Source organism: Geotrypetes seraphini, chromosome 3 (assembly GCF_902459505.1).
Source record: "Geotrypetes seraphini chromosome 3, aGeoSer1.1, whole genome shotgun sequence".
In the NCBI taxonomy this organism is placed as follows: Eukaryota; Metazoa; Chordata; class Amphibia; order Gymnophiona; family Dermophiidae; genus Geotrypetes; species Geotrypetes seraphini.
This window is the reverse complement of record NC_047086.1, coordinates 369,044,826-369,060,513: the sequence shown is the minus strand read 5'-3', so window position 1 is coordinate 369,060,513 and position 15,688 is coordinate 369,044,826. Positions and strand designations below refer to the sequence as shown.

General features: G+C 39.9%; 1 protein-coding gene across 8 annotated transcripts in view; it reads right to left on the bottom strand.

Annotated features, from left to right (window-relative positions):
• The window catches only part of MAP4K3 (mitogen-activated protein kinase kinase kinase kinase 3), a 294,708-nt gene that overhangs the window by 63,651 nt on the left and 215,369 nt on the right, over positions 1-15,688 (bottom strand). For 6 of the 8 annotated variants that reach the window (XM_033936081.1, XM_033936082.1, XM_033936075.1 and 3 more), the window contains 3 exons: positions 10,306-10,348; positions 4,239-4,398; positions 821-945 (listed from right to left, as the gene is read on the bottom strand). In XM_033936081.1, coding sequence (XP_033791972.1) covers positions 821-945; positions 4,239-4,398; positions 10,306-10,348 — 328 coding nt within the window. The remainder of the gene's footprint in view (positions 1-820; positions 946-4,238; positions 4,399-10,305; positions 10,349-15,688) is intronic. The other 2 variants (XM_033936076.1, XM_033936077.1) reach the window with 2 other exon arrangements.

Here is a 15,688-nt window from a genome sequence, read left to right as displayed (position 1 = left end):
GCACTAGCCAGACATGTTCAGGGGCACAAACTTGTTAAGTGCCACCAAAAATGACTAGTTAGCCCTGAACATACAATTTAACTAGCCAGGAGCTGTTTCTGTATGGTTAAATCACTTTGACTGTTGATACATAAATGTATTCTTTCAACAGTCAGGCTTTCAACCAAAAGCACTTAGCTCAAAAGTTAATAATAGGAGAGTGCAGGCCAAAATTTTAAATTTTGCTTAGTTTCCCAATGTCATATATGTGATTTTTTTTGTTTCTTTTCTTTGGGACTGATATTCACTCACAGTAGTAAGCTATCTGTAAGCTACTCACAGTTGCAGACTGAGTTAATCCTGGATATTGAATACTGGGGCATGTCCAGCTTTTGGTGATGAGTTAGTGCAGCAATCCAAAAGTTAAACGGGTACAGATCTATATACTGAGACTGGTACCTGATCACAACATTTTTTTGCTATCCTAACTTTACCTGCAGACTATATCACTGCTAACCAGCTGCTCTGCCCAAACTCTACCACTAGATAAACCCTAACCTAGCTCCTTAGGGAATGGCTGGTTAGAGCGGATATTCAGCAGCACTATCTGTTTTAAGTGCTACTGAATAAGAGTAGTCGACCATTCAGCTCAGTAGTATTTAATGAGACAGGAGCCCCTTGAATACTGATACATCTAATTTTATTTTTGCTTCAGAGGGCATCTTATTTCAAGTGAGTGCATATCCCTATTAACAGTTTTGTACTACAGGGCTTAGTGATGCACCCCCCCCCCCCCACACACACACACACTTTAACAGACTTTTATTGCTTTAAAACAAACCGGTACATCTTTCTTGTCTTTCCGTGGTGGAACATCTGGGGGATTAGCACTTCTGTTTTCACTCTGCTGTTGAAGTGAAGAACTCTCTCTGTCTCCATTTAACTGGAAGGAACCAACTCCATTACCTTAACAAGAAACATAAGTTAATATTTTACAAATATTCATTAGTCTATAAACAGGTATATCAGATGATGCTTAAGGATTTCATTCTATTGTTTCCTTACTTAAAACAAAATTTTAGAGGCATTATTCTATCCCCATGTGTATACATGTGTACAAAAAGACAACTACAGTGTCAGAGCAGGTTGATACCTGGAACACACACATAGCTATAACCCTAATGAAAACATCTTAAATCCCCACTCATATTCACACTGGTCCTCGCTAGAATTTTAAACTCAAAGAACAAACATTGGAAAGGAGATGACCACTCTTTCCCAGATGAGGGCAGGCTAAAACTGTAGGAAACACATGTCAAAGTACTGTCAAGTATTAACAGCAGCCAAAAAAAAGTTTTCATCATTGCATCGAACAGACTGCCAAATTCAACTATTTGGCATACTGAACAGCCTACTGCAATCCCCACTATAGAACCAGACTGTTAAGATTTTGCTGCATATCTTTGCTAACAAAAATATAAAGCTGCCACCAAGATCTACCTTCAGGCTCACCTAATCTTGTGTCAGTTAACCAGGAAAGCACAAACTTGCTTTCTCCATATATAGACATACGAGTACATAACCAACAAAGAAGTGGCTTGACAACATCCCTGAGAAGCCATCAACTAACTATCTCTTCCCTCGATACCTACCCATCAAAGATAGTGCACCTGGCATGCAGAGGCTTCAAAGAAGCCAAAAAAGTGTTAACTTCCCTCCTTCTAATGGATAGTTACCAGCAGCATTAAAATTCCACTTATGGGGGTCTGGTTCCATCTACACTATCCCCCAATTTCTGTATATGGTGCCTTATGCTGTGTGTGCAAATTGGTATGCACAGCCTATTTGCATACACAACTTGTTTAATAAGCCTAATCATCACTGATAATTGACAATTAACACCTCATAACTGACGCTAGTTGTCATTAATTAAAAATTATGCCTACCAAGTTGTGCACATAATAAAGTACTACACTCCAGTTCTAGTGAATGAATCTGAAAAGAGGGGATGGCCAGGGGAGGATCGTGGGTGTACATAGAATTTATGCACACTCTTACGGAATACGCTTGGCGCGTGCACAAGTTAAGCATAGGAATTTAGGCAAGGTTTTTCTTAGCCTAAATGGGTGCACTTAAAAGTTGTGGCATACACTGGTACATAGTGCGATTAATGTACATTTTACAGAATCATGACAAGTACCATTCTAGTTGGCACTGATTTTTTGGATGCTCTATACATACATATATATATATATATATATATCTATATCTCAGGCCCTTTTTGTTTATTTACTGCTCACAGTTTTACATACTTCTGCTGAGTCTATGTTGGAGAACCAGTCAAGTTTTATTTTGCATTTTCTTTCCTCACTTCTTTTACTAAGCTGCAGTAGAGGTTTCTACCGTGGCACGGAGGACTAAATGCTTCAACGCTGTTCTGATGTTCATAGGAATTCTATGAATATTGGGAGCATTTAGCTGCGGTAGAAACTTCTACTACGGCTTAATAAAAGGTGGGGGTTAGGTAACTTAACTGTTGAATAAAAGCAACTTTTTGCCTCCCTGCACTTTTCAAGCAAGCAACCTTTCTTCCTTGCTTGTGATCTGAGCTGATCTATAACAAAAAAATCATCTATCTTGCCCAGCACTGAAGTTAGGCTTACTGGACTATAATTTCCCAGATCACTCCTGGAACCCTTTTTAAAAAGCAAAGATACGAGCCTGTAGCATATGTTCTCCGAGAACAACAGGTATATATTTTCACATGTGGGCGATGTCATCCACAGAACCTGGTACGGACACATATCAAGTGCACTGTCACTTAAAATTTTAAGGCAGTGCCTGTACCACATGTGTGCTGGTGCCTTCCTGACTGATGTTGGCTTGCAGGACCTGCAGTTCAGTAGCAAAGCTAAGAAGCCAATTAAGGGAGATGGATGGGTTGTGAGAATATATTCCTGCTTTCCTCAGAGAACACCTGCTACAGGTAAGCATCTTTGCTTTCTCCAATGACAAGCAGGTACAATATTGTCACATGTGGGGACTCCCAAGCTGCCAGGATCACACCTCTGGAAGGGGTTTGACACTGAATATACATGAGCCTGGCGAAATCCACAAGGGTTGGAGGAAAAGTTGGTGCTCAGAAAGTAAATAGATTTTGCAGTGTTTACCCAAACTGACTGTTTCTTCTGGAGTTTTGCTCTAAACAGTAGTGGGAAGTGAAGGTATGTATGGAGGACAAGTGGTAAGAGGTAGAAGTGATAAGAGGACAAGTGATAAGAGGTAGAAGTGGGCTACTGAAGCTGCCATAGCTCGGACATGAATCTGTAGCACTCACTTACAGAAAAGAAAGAAGATTATATAATAAGTGAATAATAGCAGCAATCTGGCAACCCTAATTCTCAGAACTCAAAATCCTATGGGGAAGTTATTACACTAGACAAACACACTCACATTCACACAACACAGAATCACAGACAAAAGGCAGACCATTTGGAGTCTGTGCCGGGTGTCAGAGATTGTGGCTCTAAAGCAGAAGGCACAGAGTCCAGCATCGTGCTTTATGGGTCAATGTTTATAGGATTTCTCATAGTATTGGCCTAATAGGAAAATATGCATATTCATGAAATTACTGACCTAAAGGTCAGTCATAAAACCTCTTTGTTCCTTGAATATTTCTTTCATGTTTCTCATTTTTGTATCTGGATCCTGGCCCTACTCTTTTAGAAATAACAGAAATAAAGATAAGCTTCCTGAGTAAATGAAGGGGACTGAGAGGTGTGATCTTCTTTTGGTTGCCAACAGAAATTAAATTGGAGCTCTTAAGTAAAAAAAAACAATGAATGATGTATGTGAATGAAGTGAAGTCTAGCGATTTCAACTCAGCTGCCAAATCAAGCCTCTACAAGCAAAACTCTCTTGAAACAATATGGTGTCCATGCATATTATACTTTTGGGAATTTTATAACTGCAACATGTTCAGACTAATGCCACCTTGTGATAAACTGTCAGTAATATAATTGGAAAAGGGACACAGAGATATTCAGCTTCTTTTGTATAATGTGATCATGTATAATGTGACATGCTCTTTTAAATTATTAAATTAAGGGAAGATGTTTCCGCACCCACAGTTCATGCAGCAGCAGGTAACTAGAAAATCACTTGATTGTGCAAGAATGTGAATCTTCCAGCCACCTTCTATGTTTTTTAAAGATTGGTGCATGGCCACCATCGCCATTCATGTTTATAATTTCCATTACCTAAAATATTTGGCTTCTGTGGGGGTAACCTAGGTGGTGGCGGTCTAGGTGGTACACATGTTGGTCTTGCTGGGCTTTCTGACACAGGGCACCTCTTGATAGTTCCTTCATTATCTTCTTCACCAGAATGGATTTCCTGTGGTATGGAAATGGACTTAGGCTGAAATTGCAGATAAAAAGATTCTGTAATTAAAAAGTTCATTTGATAAAATACATATAAATAATTACCATAGCCTGCAAAATAAACACATTTTATAAAACTGCAATAGACATCCAAAAATTGAACAAAAAATTGGATTACTATATAGACCTATTCACATTTCCTTAAAAAAATTAAAATTTCAGTGCCAAGATCAGAATTGTTTCCATATTTGAGGTTTGTCACACATCCACTACGCAGGACAACCCTGTCCCCCAAAATCCTGAATTTGAGACAGGCTTGGATAGATTCAAAGCAAGGTACTAGCAGAGCAGCCCACAATCCTTGCAAGCAGAATGTTTCTCCAGACAGTACTTCACAAAAGTGCACTAAGAAAAACATTACATTACATTTGTGATTTCTATTCCGCCTGTGCCTTGCGGTTCTAAGCGGATTACAGTTAAAAGAGATCAGGACATTACTGAGAGAATTACATTACAACGATTTAAGTAAATTACATGTTGTGGTATAGAAATACAAGTATAAGATATCTGGATTTATCGATAGACTAACTTGACAGGGTTCAAGTAGTTACAAGGTACAGTGAGAAAAACAATATGGGCAACTGAAGAAAGATACCTAACTTTGAAGGAATCAGTTAAGTGGATACCTAAGGGAGATGCTTATTTAGGAGAAAGTAGCACACAGGAGGCAAAACCCATTACAAGCAGGAGTTATTTCCCTGATGTCCAGAGGGGGAGATATAGGGTAGAGAATGACACGGGGACAAATTTTTTCCCTGTCCCTGTGGGAACTCATTTTGCTGTCCCATTCCGGCAAGTTTTTTTTCTGTCCCTGCCCCATTCCTGTAAGCTCTTTCCTCATCTGCACAAGTCTCACACTTTAAAATCATAAGTGTTCCGACGCTTGTGTAGTTAAAGCAGAGCTTACAGGAATTGGCTAGGGACAGCAACAAAACTCATGAGGACGGGGCAATTGAGTTTCTGCGGGGACAGGGACAAATTTGTCCCTGGGTCATTCTCTAGTCCCAAGTACCCCAGCTAAATCCCAAGTAGTAAAACAGATTTTATGCTGCTTATCCTAGGAATAAGCAGTGGATTTCCCCAAGCCATCTCAATGGCCTATGGACTTCTCTTTTAGGAAATTATCTTGCGTGTCAGCTGCTGGCAGCCTCTCCACCATCTCTTTCAAGTCGGAGAGTACTTGTGCATATTCTGTTGGCACTGATGTTCTGAAGTTGTATCTAAACAGTGGATCCAGCAAAGCAGCAGAATAATGCAATGTTAAACTATAAAGTATTTATCCAGCATGTTAAGCAGATGGGTTTTGAATTATAAATAGTAAAGAAAGCATCTTGGACTGTGCCAACTATAGGCCAATCTCAAATCTTCCATTCCTCTCAAAATTAACTGAAAAAACAGTATTTAACCAGACATCTGATTTCTTTGACAAAACTCAAGCTCTTCGCCCCAATCAAACCGGTTTTCGCAAAAATCATTCAACGGAACATGCATTACTAGGTCTAACCACTTCTACACAATATTTTCTGGATCAGCACAAATCTGTCATTCTTGATTCTTTAGATCTCTCAGCCGCTTTTGACACGATAGACCATTCATTACTTCTCCAAAGACTTGCCGCAGTTGGAATTTCTGAGCAAATCTTTGACTGATTCTCTTCTTATTTTTTAAATCGTACCTCCACAGTGTTTTCAAAAATAATTTTGGTATTCCACAAGGATCAATACTCTCCCCTCTACTCTTCAATATCTACCTGGCCCCTTTACTTACTTTATGCCAATCTATCGGTCTTACCGCTTACACGGATGATATTCAAATTATCCATCCCATTGATGCATCCAATCCCAATGACATTAATCTTGTCAACTCAAAATTAGATAAGATCAGCCAATAGCTCTGTGATAATATGCTCTCTTTAAGTACCTCCAAAACCAACTGTCTTCTCTTTCCATGGAAAGAAAATATTCACTTAACATCTATTACTATCAATGGCACGCTGATAAACTCTGTCAGTTCAGTTAAAATCCTTGGTGTGTAATGATCAACAGTAAACTGTCCTACTGCCTTCAGATTAGTGCAGTATGTTAATTGTTCCCCATTTAAATTTTTTAATTGTTAAACGCTTAGAATTTATGATTAGCATTTCATCAAATTTTAATAAATTTGAAACTTAAAATGATGCTACTTTCAGAAGCCTTTGCAGTGAAATGGTTTTGCAGCTTTATTTTTGTAAATAATAGCAGATGCAATGAGGGGCTCTTGTCAGTCGAGAGGCATTTTGTGGCCATGTGAACAGGTTCTAAAACTTGAATGACATTAGCTAACAAGTCTTCATTGATATCAGCCACCAGACGCAAAACATTTCTGTTAACTCCTGGCTCTGTGCGAGCCGGCCTAGCAAAGGCCCCTAGATTGCCTGATGAAACCGCGGCTAAACTACTGCTAGCGGCAGCTGTGTGGCAAAGTTAAAAGCACACAGAGTTGCGGGGTGCGGAGAGAAGACAAGGAAGGCAGAAGTTCCAGCAGATACACACCATAAATGTCAGTTCCGGCATACGCGATGATAGGAGCAAGTCAGCTGACACAGGCGCCAGAGCCTCTCTTCCTGCCCAGTGTGCTGTGGCAAATTTAAAATCTCAGAAGGCACACTAGTGTGCCATGGAACACAGTTTGCGATACACTGGTCTAAATGACGCTCTGGACATTTTTTAAAAGGTTTCATTATCCCTGCAAGACATCCAAGTCCTAAGACTGCACTAATTCCATTCAAAACATGACCCATTAGGATTTAGACATACTTGAGGGAAAATGACCTGCAAGACATCTATAAAAAGTCCGTTTTGAAAATCAGCACTTGGATGTTTTGATGATTATGCAGTTTTTTGGACATTTTTCTTTTTTAGGCAGGGTACAAGTTTTAAAGATAAATAAACTGGAAAAGTTAGGTGAACGCTGTCGAGATGTGCTCAGGACTCAAGTAGTTAGGATTGGCAACTGTCTGGATTGATATTTTCTGGATTCTATTGATTTTTATATTCACATCCAGAAGCTAGAAGAATGGCTAACAGGTCTGGACATTTTTCTGAGTTTACAAACTATCTGCAGATCCCAGTTCTCACACCTGTGCATCTGAGCCTACCCTCAATGTTTCCAGACTAAGTAGCAGCAGCAGCAGAGACTGTGGGTCAAATTCAACCAAAGGGAAGGCTGTGAGGGTAGCACACTGTAAGACTACTCTACTCATAGAAAGGAAGGTGGTGAACACTAGGCTGTAGAAATGAAATGTATGTGATGGGAATTCAAAATAAATTAAACCATGCCCCAGATAAAGACCAGCATGGCCCATACAGTGTCCCCACAAATGTGATTAGGGCTGTACTTTCCAATCTGTGTAGCCCCCCCCCCCAATTTGTTTTTAGGGTTGTAATTGCTAATTTGTGAAGATTATCACCCCTCTCACTGATGCTGCCTTTTTCTTCTTTTAAAGTGTGGAAGTTTAATAAAGTTTTGCTTTGAGTGGAAAAGCTCTATATTATTAATCCACCCTCTTGCCATACAGGAATCCTCTGTGTTTATCCCACACCCTCTTCAATTTTATCACTCACTTTGTCCCTATCATCTCCCACAAAAGAGCATTCCAGGTATCTACTGCCCTCTCCATGAAAAAATATTTCCTGATATTCCTTTTAGGTTTCCCTCTTTGCAGCTTCATTTCATGTTTTTTAGCCTCTCTATTTTTGAAAAAGTTTTGTTCTTTAATATCTTTCAAGTAGGGCTGTACACATTGACTAAAATTTTTAAATGCACAATTGCGATTCAAATTTTTAATTGCATGATTAATCACATAAAGCACACCCTGTACAGTGCAATATAGAGATTGCAAATGTAAGTTCTCAAAATTGATGTATTTCAATTACTAAATTAAAAATAAAATCATTTATCTGACTTTTAATCTTTTTCTTCTCTATCTTGTTCTACTTCCCTGTGCATGCCTTTCTGTGCTGTCAACTCTAGTTTCCAGGGTCTCCCGTTTATTCACTATTTCTTTTTTTTCTCCTCCTTCACTTCTTGCCTTATATCAATCTTTCACATTCAACTTTCTTCCATTTTTCTTTCCCTTCCATCTATCTACTTTCTTCCATTACCTTCCCTTCTCCTCCATTCACAGGCACCATCTCTTCCCTTCTCTTTTCCCCTCCATAAGCATCATTTCCTCTCTTCTCTTCCCCTTCATAAGCATCATCTCCTCCCATCTCTCCTCCAGTCTCTCTCTTCTCTCCCTTTATCTTCTTCTCCACATGTACCATCTCCTTCCTTTTCCCCTCCCCTCTATGGACAACATCACTTCTCTTTTCTCTCCCCACCACTCCACTCCATGTTCGCCTTTTCTCCCCTCCATCCAAGGTTACCATCTTCCTTCTTTGTTTTCCATCCTCTATTTCCAGAATTTGTCCCACTCAAAAATCCCTCCCCCCATGTCCACATCTCTCTCCCCCCAATCCACTTTCTTCTGGCACCTCTTCCTGCATTTCTGAACATTCTCCTCCCCCCCATTTCTATGTTCTCTCACCCTCCTACCTGCCCTTCTCAGCCCTCCGACCTTGCATTTATCACTTTTTGCAGCACTGGAAGCCTCTCTTTAGCATCCTGTTTCCAGGGCAGGATGCTACAGAGAGAAAGGCTTTGGGAAGGTGAGAGTAGCAGTATGCCTTCTAGCTCTACAGTGCTAAAGGCAAAGTCAGAGAGCTGAAAGGGGCATGTAGAAGAGTGAGAATGAGGACCGCAAGCAAGCGCTGTGGCTTTCCACTCCAAAGGGCTATCTTTAATGGGCCCCAATGCTGCTTCCCAGAGCCTCTCCTGACTTGCTCTGGACCCAAACTGCCATGGCTCATATCTACATGGTTACTTTTGGGCTGCGGGTACACAGCTTTGCCTTCCCAATAGAAACCTTTGGAGCTCTTCTAGCCCCTAACCACAATCACAGAGTCAACACGGGACTGGCAGTATCTCTGCAGCCTAGGTGAGCAGGAAAATGGAGTAATGCTGGTTGGTTAACTTAGTAACATAGTAGATGACGGCAGATAGACCCGAATGGTCCATCCAGTCTGCCCAACCTGATTCAATTTAAATTTTTAAATTTTTTCCTTTTAGCTATTTCTGGGCAAGAATCCAAAGCTCTACCCAGTACTGTGCTTGGGTTCCTACTATCGAAATCTCTGTTAAAACCTACTCCAGCCCATCTACACCCTCCCAATACTATTTTTTGATTCTAGATCCTCTATGTTCATCCCACGCTTCTTTGAACTCAATGGGTTGAGGGTGAGGGAGAAGTCTTGCGTGATAAACGTGTTAAAATTTTTAACACATGTTAAATATTTAAAGCTCTAAATTCAAATAAATACCTGTATCATATTTCCCCTGTCCCTCCTTTCCTCCATGATATATATATTTAAGTCTTCAACTCTCTTCTCATACTGTCCTCTAACTGGCTTTGAATCTTAAGACCTTGGCAAGATAAGGCTTCCAAAACTGAACATAGTATTCCAAGTGAAATCTCACCAATGACTTGTATAAGGGGCATTATGACCACCTTCTTTCTGCTGGTTATACTCCTCTCAGTACAGAGCTGAGCATCCTTCTGGCCTTGACCATCACCTTGTCACATTGTTTGCTTCCCTGAGATCCTCAGATATTATCGCTCCAATATTTATCTCCTGGTTCATACAGACCAGCTTCTTACCATCTACAGCATACAGTTCTTTTGAATTTCCTTGTTCCATAATTAGCTATCGATAGCTGTCAAACAGCAATTATTGTTTACACAATTAATTCTCAGATCTACTATTAGGCAAGACATCAGACATAGACCTAGGAAAATTCTGCTTACCTTTGGTGGTAAAGGTGGTGGCACTTTAGGTTTTAAGGTCGGACTAAGAAAGGGAATAAAATTAGCATTTAGAAACTAGCAGATACCATACATGGAGAACCTAATACAAATATTACATTGTCTTTCTATTATTATTTTAAAAATAAATTTGCATTAACTGTATCAAATGATACAAAATCCATCAGCTCAAATTTATGCTGATTTAAAAGAGATTTCAATACATAGTTGTTGTTTTTCTCTCCTCCTCGCCAATTGCCTTTGTCCCAGGATAACTGACTGAGCAACTCAACTCCTCCTTTACTGCAATTGTTCAAATACCAAATAAAGTTTGTGCATATCATTCGGAAAATGCTCATACCTCACAATGTCTTACTTTCTCCACATCGTGAAAAGGAAACATGTCATATTAACTCAGTGTTACATAACTATCTCTGAATACGAAAATAAATATAGTTGTTTCTATTCCAAAAAGCAGAATCGCTTATCTGCAACAGGTTTCTTCAAGAACAGGATTTCAGTTCTTTCACATGCGTGACACCACCCTAGGGTTAGAACAGTACAATCTATCAGATCAAGCTCTCCAGGAGCTTGATGTTCTCATCTCATGGGAGGAAAAGACGCAAATCTAAACATAGCTATAAAAATGAGAAGCAACTCCTTGGGGGACCAATATCCTACTGTCTTCAGAGTAATAACCATTATGGGTAACTTTGCTTTCTCTGAGAACAAGCAGGATTTTCTGTCCTTATATGTGGAAATCCCAGCTAAATTTATGGCTCATGGAATTCTTTCCAACTTCTCTGCATACATGTGTATATATTATCTGTTTTGTACGTTTGCCTAGTTTGTGTCTCATACCTATGCACTTGTGTTGGTGCATGGATTTTGCATGGATATGTTAATGTTAATATGTGTGTGTATATTTATATCTGTGTTGGCTTTCAGCATGTTCAATCTGGAGAAGAGGGTAAGAAGGCAGGGCCATTTGAAAGATGCATTTCAGTAACTGCTATATTATAGTGAGAGTTTGCACACTACAACTGTTGGAACGGCATTTCCCATTTGAAATGATTTTATTTCTTTTTCATATCCCATTACATACAGAAATTTCATTTGTACAGTATAGGACTCATCTCCCTAGAATCATTAAATAATATTAAAAATTGAACTAAGGCCAGTACTGGGCAGACTTGCACCGTCTGTGTCTGTATATGGCCGTTTGGTGGAGGATGGGCTGGGGAGGGCTTCAATGGCTGGGAGGGTATAGATGGGCTGGAGTAGGTTTTAACGGAGATTTCGGCAGTAGGAACCCAAGCACAGAACCGGGTAGAGCTTTGGATTCTTGCCCAGAAATAGCTAAGAAGAAAAAATTTAAAAATTTAAATTGAATCAGGTTGGGCAGACTAGATGGACCATTCGGGTCTTTATCTGCCATCATCTACTATGTTACTATGAGCAGCGATGGGAAACCATAGCCCATGAAGGCCATATATATATAAATGTACAAAGCTACCTTTGCAAGTCCTGTACCAGAAAGAAGTGCATGATACTTGCCTTGCACAGCAGCAGATGCTGAGACCATGACAAGGTAAAGGCCAATCTATCTTTAAGGTCTGGACAAATCATAAGTGCTAGCAAAGTACCACAGCTAATTTTACCTGTCTACAGTCAATAACAGGCAAAAGACATTACTGAGTATGGACATAAACCCTATAAAATAAGGTGTTTTCTGGATAGCAGCCAATTGAAGGATACCTCTAATTTTTAGTGGAGGTACCACAAGAATGTGCCTTTGAGAGAAAGATCCCACCCAAGAGAAATAGCCGAGTGCCTTTCATTCAGAAAGGGGAGAAAGAAAAACATGTTTATTATAAACAGTAAACATTATGTAGAACAAGTTATATACTTGTTAGGCTTGATATTTCAGCAGTATTTTGATATGATCACAATATTTTGATTAAAAAATAAATAAAAAATAATGGCTTTAGGGATAGGAGCAGGACCGCAGAAGACAAACACAAATAGTGATAGAGGTGTGGTAGACCCTGATCAATTTTCAGAGGATTGTGCTCATGAGGAGCTATAGTAAACTGAAGGTGGACAAAGCAATGGGGACGGATGGTTTACATCCAAGGTTACTGAAGGAACTTAGGGAAGTTCTGGCAGCTCCACTGGCTAACTTTTTCAATGCTTCTTTAAAATCAGGAGTGATACCGAAGGACTGGAGAAGGGCAGATGTGGTCTCTTTCCACAAAGGTGGATGTAAGAAAGAAGTAGCAGGGGATCGGACTAAGAGGCGGAGTTTACCCAAGATGGTGGTCTGAGGTATCTGCAGAGACGCCGTCGTGCTCATGGTGAAGGTTTCCTAAAGTGCTATGGTGAAAAGGAAATCGAAAATACAGGTGTTTCCCGTTGAGGCAGCGGCACCATTAGGCCCGATGGATCTCTTTGTTGATCGCGGCTCACGAACCTCACAACCGGAGGTTTCTACAGCTGGAGAGAGCACGCAAGCTGAGGTGCGGGATCTCTCCTTCGAGGCTGCCACCTTATCTCCAGATGAGCGAAGTCCACCTAGCTGTCTCATTGCGACGGAGGAGTCGTTTTTCGACGTGCCGGCTCGGGATGCTCTCTTGCTGTCCTCTCTGAGCGGGAGGACCGACCCTGGAAGGGGGAAGGAGGAGCTTTCAAGATCACAACAAGCGGTGGTGAGATCACAGCAAGCTCAAGGAGATTCTTCAAGCATTCAGGAGGCTACAGGTATTTTGGGAGCCCAAGAAGTTTCTTTGATACTTGAGGTAGTCATTGGTACTGTGGGCACAGCAGGGAATCCTGGAATTGAGATTGTTCCCTTACAAAGGCCTAAGGTAATTACTATGGAATCCTTATGGGAGGCCATATCAAATATGCAAACTTAACTGGGGAGTCAAATTCAACAATTATCTTCACGCTATACTACTGTTCTTTCAGAAAATTTGGGAACTCAAAAATAAAGTATCAAGTTTGGAGAATAAAACGTGAAATGGAGACTAAAGTAAAAACTTTGGAAGTACAAGCTCTGACTTGGGTCAAGGACAGTGCTAGTTTGCACTTTAAACAAGAAATGCTGGAAAACTCTGTTAAGAGAAGTAATCTCCGGATTATTAATTTTCCGAAAGTACAACCTATAACTGCCCTAGCTATGTTTAAAAGATATTTGTCTGAAATTTTGAAGGTACCAGAAACCTCATACCCACCTCTCTCAAAAATATATTACCTTCCAACGAGAGATAAATCTCAAAATCCAAATTCAAATCAGCAGAATTTATCTGTTGATAGTTTGGATTTGACACAGTTTCTAGAGAGGTCTGATACTGAGATTTAGGTCCCCGCTACATTAATAGTACAGTTCGCAATTGATTCAGATAGGGATTGGATGCTTAAGATGTTTTTTAAGCATAAAGATGTTCCATTTTTGACAAATATAATAAGGATGTACCCTGATGTATCTCGTTCAACCCAGAGAAAAAGAAAGCAATTTCTAATATTGAGACCTCAGGCTGTACAGTTAGGGGCAACCTTTGTCCTAAGATATCCCTGTAAGTGTGTTATGACATTTGGGGGGAATAAATATGTATTCTATGATCCACAGCAGCTATCTAAGTTTATTTCTGATAGAGAGTCTTCATGAGCTTTTCTGCTCTCAAGCTAGCTCTAAAAAGAATTGTTCAAGAGCAGTCAGATCGCCTCTTTAGTTTGCCTGATACTTAGTTTCTTGGTTGCTTTATTTCAGTTTTTTCTCCAGCTTCGTCTCTAAAGTTGTGGACTAATAATACATTGTATAGGCTGATATTCTTTAAGCAATTTGGAATTTTGATTTAATTTCAGTTTACATTGTATGTTTGCTTTTATTGACTTGTAATTATTGTCAATTGTTAAAATTATAAATAAATGATAACAAAAAAAAGGAAGAAGTAGCCGGTACCATCGGTGTAGCTCCACGCTTCCAAGAGAACATGCATATATCAAAGCAGTCCTCAATATCGAAGCGGAGCCAAAGATAGGGCTGAAAAGAGGTCGGCAGGACTTGACTCTCTGCTACTATGACCTGAAGCCCAAGGAAGAAATAGCACCAACTTACCCAGAGTAGGATCGGGCCCGTCAAGGTCGATGTGGACTGGAGGAGCAGTGCCGGATTCTTGGCAGTGCTGCCGGAAAACTGCTTCTGAAAGATCCACATAAAAATGCACTGAAGAGGAAAAAAGCAAGGGAAGAAAAAAAATTGGCAAGGCCGAGTTCCCAACATTGCCAAAATAACAGAAGGATGACGGTGAAGACAAGTTCCACAACAAAACAACCGCATGGAAGCAAATTTAGCAGGAAAAACTCACACAGAACAGGAGCCATGAAGTGGGGAGAACACAAAATGGCGATCCATAAGGCCCCACCAAGGCCAAACCAACAACGGTAAAGAAAAAAATAAATAAACTATAAAAGTTCAGTTGGATTAATATTTATTTTTCAATGAGAAAAGAAAAAGAAACTGACTAAAAAGTCAGAAAACCGCAAGAGCGGGAAAGCAGCGAAAAAAGTTTCAACACCCGTTGAAAACACGACTTCTTAGCTCTGCAGAAACTAAGAAATTGAGGGACCGCACACCTACATCGTGCGAGAAGGCACTCGTGCATGCGCAGTGCGGGCTATCGAGAACTTTCCAAGTTCTTGAAGTGTCCGTACCGGGGCTCCGTCGGTGACGTCACCCATCAGTGGGAATTTGCTTGTCCTGGGAGAATGTATATTTTGAGCTATGTTCGATTTTAGCTAATATAGGACTGAAGGCACTCAAAATTTAAAGTGAAATTTTAAATAAGCAAAATAAACTAAAGAAAAATAAATATTGCTTATGTAGTGAGTGGCACAATCTGACAAAAGGTGCTAGGGTGTGACAGGCCTTTCTGGGTGGTATATGCAAACATAAAACAATAAAAGAAGTAGTCACTTACTTATTTTCTTACTTATTCTTTAGGGTTTTACAAGCTAGATAAAATTTTTATATAAGGACACGCCCATATTAAAGAATATGTAAGAAAGGTTTGTAAGTGATATAAAAAGTGGATAAAAGGAGGATACAGACCAGATAAACAAATTGGAATAAATGTGGGATATTGGTAAGAATACATATATGGGTTTTGTTGAGTTATAGTAGAAGGAACACAGGAAAAGAATTACAGAATTAGAAGTAGATTAGAAATCCATTTCTCTTCTCCTGCACTGCTGTGTAGGACAGAAAAAAAAGCTAGAGTCAGATTCCCGCTTTTTTAGGTTTCTTTGTCTAGTGTTTAGGGCCATGTCCAAGGGACTAGCTGGCAGACTTGGGTTGGCCTTTGACCTGGTTGCTAAAGAGAAG